This window comes from Engraulis encrasicolus, chromosome 24 (genome assembly GCF_034702125.1).
Source record: "Engraulis encrasicolus isolate BLACKSEA-1 chromosome 24, IST_EnEncr_1.0, whole genome shotgun sequence".
In the NCBI taxonomy this organism is placed as follows: Eukaryota; Metazoa; Chordata; class Actinopteri; order Clupeiformes; family Engraulidae; genus Engraulis; species Engraulis encrasicolus.
In genome coordinates this window covers 27,032,766-27,040,265 of record NC_085880.1, presented here as the reverse complement: position 1 = coordinate 27,040,265, position 7,500 = coordinate 27,032,766, and the positions used below count along the sequence as shown (strand labels likewise).

Below are 7,500 nucleotides of genomic sequence, written 5' to 3'. Positions count from 1 at the left end.
GCTTTGGAATCCATGTTTCCCATCACCATCACCATTATTTTGTATTTTCATGGGCCTGGTGGACCCAGTAGAATTCATCTAAATTTCAACATATTTTACACAGAGTGATTTTACTGTGCATATTATTATCACACAGCTGAGGCAATATGTTTTTATTAGGTAGCTTGATGCACCAAAATGTTCATTATATTCCAAGATTTTGACTATCACCATTATTTTCTATTTTCATGGGGCTGGTGGCCCCGGTAGACTTCATCCAATAGGGCCAAGGCAAAAAAAAATTCAAAGGGGGCATTTGATTTACGCACACGCGTAAACGAATGCATACAGGTAGATGGTAAAGGTCACTCACATCTACTTTCAGATCACTGTATGTGGTATACGTTTTGTCAGAATGTTTGCTTTCTTTCTTGCATTTTATTCAGCAACTGAAGTACAAGTAAATACTTTGCTTTTAGAAATATTCATTGCATGTGTGATGTCTGTGATTCATTCCCATTCATCTCCTGGCTCGTGTTACCAAAGGGATGTATTTGTAGGCAACTGGACTTGTTCTTGAAGCTCGAAATATTTGTAAGAACCTCCAAGAAGAAGTACAGTTGCTTACTATAACCACAAGTCCTTTTGGATTCTGTGTGATCTGTACCCTCATTAAATTTGCTTTTGCAGACATCATAACAGCATCACAACTAGGAGTGGACATCAGAACTACACCCCTCCCCCACACCCACACACACACACACACCCATATGCATGCACACCACACACAATGCGTAAACGCACAACAGCTGTCTAATGCCTTCATCTGATAACAAACACACATGCACCCATGGACGTATGCACACACACGCAGACAGACTGCACACACGCACACACGCATGCACGCACGCACGCATGCACGCACACGCACACAGATACACAGCCCTGCTGTCCTAACTCCTTCAGTCCATCATGTGCCCTCAAATTGACCCTTGCTGCACACCAATTACTTACCACAACAACACAGCATCACACTTTGAAGCTGCTATGCTATATTAAGGCTTTGCTTTCCCTATACACCGCACGGGCATAAATGAAGTAATTAAGATGTCGTGTAAGGAAAGCGCAATTACCTGCTTTTGAATGAACAAAATGTGTGTGTTCCTCTGTGCCTCATCCAAATAACCTTTGCCCCATTTTAATTAAGAGAGGGGGAGCTTAAAATATAACACTCGAGCATTAATTACTTGACGGGTAACTCGAGCTGCGGCTCAGTGTGGTGGGCTCGAGTCGGTATAATGTTCCGATGCCCGTCACGCAAGCTGCTTGAAACGCAGGGCACGGCCTCTCTCACACTCACTAAAAAAATAGAGAAATACACACATGCACATACACTCACACACACACACACACACAGACATGCACACAACGAAATAGAACCTACAGAAACATACAAATACATACCACACAGGCGTAGACTTACAGACTTGCATACGTGATTAAAAACTTAATTTCAATCCCCCTGCGTAATGCTTGTAGCAACTTCAGCATGCTAACTTCAGCATACACTTACCCATACAGCTAAATACATTCACCCACTCAAAAAACATATATCCAATTAAAAAAGAAATGAGCTACAAGCAAGCAAACACACACACACACATGCACATACAAACACACATGCTCGCACACACAAACACACACACACGCACACACGCACACACACACACACACAGACAAATACACGCACGGGCACTCTCTCACACACACACACACACACACACACACACACACACACACACACACACACACACACACACACACACACACACACACACACACACACACACACAAGCATGCGCACACAAGCACAGACACAGACACAGACACAGACACACACATACAGGTGTACATCTCAAATGGGACCTGCCCCAGCATAACACCTCTGACCACATGTGCTGGGGAGTCTAACATCCCAAAATGCAATTCTTTATTTCTGAGGTGGATGGAAGGCCATTGCTGAGGGATGAAGGGGGAGCACAGGAGGGGGGACACATTTCTGTACATGCCGCCCAACCCCATGGACCAGACCACACCGAGAAAAGAACAAAATGGACAACCCCTGAGGGAAGAGTGTGGCCAGTTTTAATTAAAACCTCGCTACAGTGAAAGGTTGCAGGAACAGAGAGGGTGACTTACCAAGGTGTGTGTGTGTGTGTGTGTGTGTGTGTGTGTGTGTGTGTGTGTGTGTGTGCGTGCGTGCGTGCGTGCGTGCGTGCGTGCGTGCGTGCGTGCGTGCGTGCGTGCGTGCGTGCGTGTTTGTGTGTGTGTGTGCGTTTGTGTGTACGTCTGCGTTTAACTTATAAGTCTGAGTGTTTGCGTCAGGAGCGGAACTCACTTCAGATGAGAAACCTTAATCATCTCTATGGCTGGCTCATCGTTTCCTCGCTCGCCTCTGAATGCAAAGCACCTTCCTGAGAAAAAGGGGAAAAAAGAGACAGTGAACACAAAAAAATATAGAAATGTAGAGGGAGAGAGAGAGAGAGAGAGAGAGAGAGAGAGAGAGAGAGAGAGAGAGAGAGAGAGAGAGAGAGAGAGAGAGAGAGAGAGAGAGAAACACAGGTAGTCAGAGAGATAGACAGAGAGACGGAGCATGATGTGCACAGGGATGGAAAGTAGAGTGAGAGAGGAGAGACGGACAAAGAAAAGTATTAAAAAGTAAGCACATTAAAGAACACCCAAGTGCCCCCAACACCACATTACACAAAAGGAGGGAAGGAGTAGAGTGGCGTGGTGCGGCGTGGTGCCGAGGTAGAGCAGAACTGAGCCGAGCCGAGCATCCTCCCTGCTCATTAAGAGCACTAAGGCAGAGAAGCTCATCCATCAAACCCAACTCAGCGCCGCTCTCACTCATCAGCCAGCCAGCCAGGGGAGGGAAGGGGAGGGAGGTCTCCGAGTCCTAAAAGGCTGGCTCAAACTACTGCACGACTTCACCATCGATTTTGACGTCGGGTTGTGCCGCATACATAAATAGATTCGCAACTGACCATTTTACCTTCAATCATAAACACGGAGACAATGTGTGACGTTCCATTTCGAGTCGCAAACATCAAACATGTTTGATAACGACAATTTGCGGTCCGTGATTCTTGTCAAAATGTGATCTTAGAATGGCGCACAGGACGAAGGAAACTTGCCCCGACAATTGCTTGCGATGGTCCTGAGGGGGAAACTTCGTTGTCGTAAGGGGGGGTTTCAGCTGAGAATCAGGCCGATAGTCAGCCATAGTTTGAGCCTGCCATAAGTGAGCCTTGCCTATATGCACACTATATGAGCACTTGCGTTTTCTCCATCTGTGGTCTATTTTCAATAGATTGGAATATAATATATAACATTTAACAATCTACTATATACAGCTCTGGCAAAAATTGAGAGACCACTTTGAAATGTTCAGTTTTTCTGAGTTTGCTATGGATAGGTATGTGTTTGAGTAAAACAAACATTGCTATTTCATTCTATAAACTACCAACAACATTTCCTCCGAATTTCGAAAGAAAATCATTTCTTTGCAGAAAATCTCAAATTGTCAAAATAACACATCTCAAATCTAAAAAAGGCAAAGAAAACAAGATGATATGAACTTAAAAATAACATAATAGTAATGTATTGACTTAGGAAGAGTTCAGAAATCAATACTTGGTGGAATAAGCAGGATTTGTAGTCACAGCTTTCATGCGTTTTGGTATGCGTCCATTCGTCCTTCACATTGTTCTTAGATGACTGTATTCCAGGCCTGGTGTAAGAATTCAAGTTGCTGAACTTAGGCTGATGTCTTGTTACCATCCAGCTTCCTCTTCATCACATTCCAGAGGTTTTCAAGGGGGTTCGGGTCTGGAGTTTGGGCTGACCATGTCAGGGTATTGATTTGGTGGTCCTCCATCCACAGCTTGATTGGCAAGCTGAGAGGCTGGAGTATTGTCCTACTTTACAAAAACTATCCTCAGCATTCAGGGGCATTGTCAGAATAGAAGGAATCATGTTTTGGCTCAAGGTAACTTTGTATGGTGAATCAGAGACGCGCCGTTTGCAAAGATGAAAATGACTGATTTCAGCCTTCCTGTGAAACACCCTCAGATTATCACCAATCCTTGTCCAAATTTCACAGCAGGTGTAAGATACTGTGGTTCATAGACCTCTCCAGGTCTCTGGCGAACCATTAGATGACCAGGTGTTGGATTAGATGTGAAATTTTAATGTTAAGAGATTCATCAGCCAGCCAGGGGAGGGAGAGAGGTCTCAGAGTCCAAAAGTGAGCCGACAGCTTTGGCTGGGCCCTTGGGACGAAGTCATCTGAAAGGTTCCCCTTGTCAACATATAAAATTCGGCCTCTCCTTGGGCTCGAGACAGTTGATCGTTTTGTACTCCCTCTGTCAGCTTCCCTATATATCTGCAGTCTGATTATCTGAACACTTGCGTGTCTGACAGAGTTTGGGGCTGTTGTATTACATCAGTGTATTATGCAATTCGTTTTTTAATGTTCACAGATGGTTTAGCTTTACTTTTATGCCGCACATTAATCTTGCTAATTTCTTCATTTGTGATTGAAATCAGCTTGGATTGCGGTGTGATAGGAACATTTTGCATCATCTGCATGCAAATGGTACTTTTTAGAAATGAGTGGTCAAAATAAGTCATAGAAATAATGCAACCTCATGCACTCCTCAATCAGGGGAGGGAAGTCCTCAAAGTCTTTTAAGGGGAGCCTACCACACATCCACACAGGAGGATTTGTGTGCCTGCTGGGGTTTTGGGCTGGGAGCCCACCAAAGTGGCGCCAAAGAAGTGTCTGTCCTAGAAGAAAGCTCAGCAGAGCCTGGAGCCTGTTCATCACCAGAGGAGACTGCTGGGTGCTCTCTGTAGCCGGAGTCATGAAATTTGGATTAAGTCACAGAAGTGGGACACTGGGCAACGTGAGAGTGAAACTGAACCTTGGCCGAGGAGGTGAGCCCTGCAGGGGGTGAGGGCGTGATTGAGTGCGTGTGTGCGAGTGTGTACGTACGTGCATGTGTGCGAGCGTGTGTGCGTGCAAGAGCGAGCTTTCAGAACTGCGGCCAAATCTGGGTTGTGCACAGTGGACATGCCCCAAGGCTATCGCTGCTAGCCGCCCCGCCTTCTAAGTAACCCCACTGGAGAAAAGTTTCAGAGACCCGACGAGCACTGCCGCCGTGGCCCCACGCCGGCGACCTCCACTCCTTCATCTGAGTCTTTTCATCTCTCCGAGAGGCCCTGAGACGTGCTCCCTTTTCAGAAGACTCCGAGACTCAAAAGACTGCAAGTTAAAACAGTGGCATGCTGAGAGAGCAGATGGCATGAGTATGAGGGGGCTGTGAAAGTCTGCCTGCAAATTACAGAGACGTGACTCTCACTTCGCATTCAGTCTTTCTTAATGCATAGTTTAAGGAGATTAGTCGCAACACTCGGAAGTGCGTCATAAGAGCATATCAGGAGTCTTTAACCGACGGCTAACACATTCAATTTAACACCTTAATACCTTGCACTAGCACCTATACCGCCAACACCTAAGTCAAACCTATTACTGTAATTTAAAATAATTATTAAATTTGTGATAATTATTATATTTTGTAAAATCTTTGTGATGTGTATGATAATGTGTAAATCATGTGTAAATCATTGATTGATTGATTAATTGATTACACTGTGAAAGTCCCTGGTAGGGCACTCAGGCTCTTGGTGACAGAGTACAATCAGAGCAACTATGCAACACAAGAGTAGTCTTGAGTGATAACCCCATTAGATTGGCCATGATCAGAAGGGGCTGAATAAAACATGCCACGTCATCAGGTATTGATAAGTCAAGGTAGCATGAGCAATTTAACTGCATGCTAAAATTTGGCAGGAAATGTCATTTCAAAGTAAGGACAAACTTTCATATCAGAAGAAAACACATTGTTGCAGTGTCCTGGGAAGAAAGTAACAAATTTGCTATGTGTTTTTACCAATGCCTATTTGATTTAAAAAAAAAAAAAAAAAAGGTCACGCTGTCGGGTAATGACAAGTCAAGGGTAAAGTGAGCAATACAACTGCATGTTGAAATGGGCAGGAGTTCTCCTTTAATACTGAAATATATTTCATTCGTATTTTGTCTGTGTTCAGACTTCTGAGACACACCTTGGCTGCTTCCAATTAGCAGTGGAGTGGGGAGGATATATGACTGACCTTCGGGGGGGCTCTGACATCTGTGAAGGAGAGAGACGCGAGACGGCCGAGTGTGACTCATTGGGAATCAAGACACCTTTGGAGGTGTGTACGTGTTTGGAGGTGTGTACGTGTGTGTGTTTGTGTGTGTGTGTACTCACACAGGTTGCGCATAAGTAATTGGCTTTGTGCCTGTATGTGTCTGTGTGTGCCTCTTTGTGTACCTCTGTGTCTGTGCCCGTGTCCCAATCAAGAAAAGTGGAGCCATATTGCACTTGACGTGGTGTGTGTGTGTACGTGTATGTGTTTGCGTTCCTGAGTTTGTTGTTACCGTGCTTGTTAGTGTGGCTGATGATGTTGATGCTGCGTCTACATCGCACCTCACCTGCCGCATGATTGCTGCTGCTAACGCTTAATTATGAGGGTGGCATGCGGATCACAGTCACATAGACTCATCTCCATGCAAACGAGGACAAAATAAGAACACACACAAGAATACAAGCACAGTTGCCCACATACACGCACACACGCACACACATGCACACACAGGCCACATCTGGACTCTCAATATCTCTATGGAGTAAGGAAATGAAGAGGCAGAGATCAGAGATAACACACACATGCACACACACGCACACACACGCACATGCACTACATGTGACAGAACACACTCTCCCTTTTGGAGACAGTTATAGTGACAGTCTGGCACATACACACAAAAACACAAACACGCACGCGCGCGCACACGCACGCACGCACACACACACACATACAAAATGAGATTCACAAGATTCACATTCTTCAAGGCAGAGTGCACAGAGAGTTGAAGACAAGAAGTCAAAGAAACGAGAAAGAAAGAAGGGAGAGGGAGAGGGAGAGAGAGACAGAGAGAGAGAGAGAGAGAGAGAGAGAGAGAGAGAGAGAGAGAGAGAGAGCAGAGATCCCTCCTTGCCTGAGGGTGTCCCCACCATTTGCATTCAAGTCAAACACTTGTGCATTGGAGCCTTGCAAAGGGGTAGTACTCCATGGACTAAGTCTATTATATTAAAAATTAAAACAATATTTAAAAATGATCTCTGAAACAATAACGGTACAATTGCCATAAGTGCCTGGGGCTCTGTAACTATGTCCCTAATGAGTGGCCCTACTAACAACACTGGAGTAGGCGCTATAATAGACACAATAATTCATGCAAAATATTCACCAATTCACTACAGAGGTGAGTTACATTATTTTGTACCATAACATAATTTTCCGTATCCCACCTGTGTGAAGCTGGCCACCCTCCGACCCAAAATGCTGAAA

At 44.9% G+C, this 7,500-nt stretch overlaps 1 protein-coding gene across 2 annotated transcripts in view; it reads right to left on the bottom strand.

Annotated features, from left to right (window-relative positions):
* wdr11 (WD repeat domain 11) overlaps nt 1-7,500 on the bottom strand; it is a 127,500-nt gene that overhangs the window by 63,573 nt on the left and 56,427 nt on the right. For both annotated transcript variants that reach the window (XM_063191172.1, XM_063191173.1), the window contains exon 13: nt 2,378-2,453. In XM_063191172.1, the coding sequence (XP_063047242.1) occupies nt 2,378-2,453 (76 nt within the window). The remainder of the gene's footprint in view (nt 1-2,377; nt 2,454-7,500) is intronic.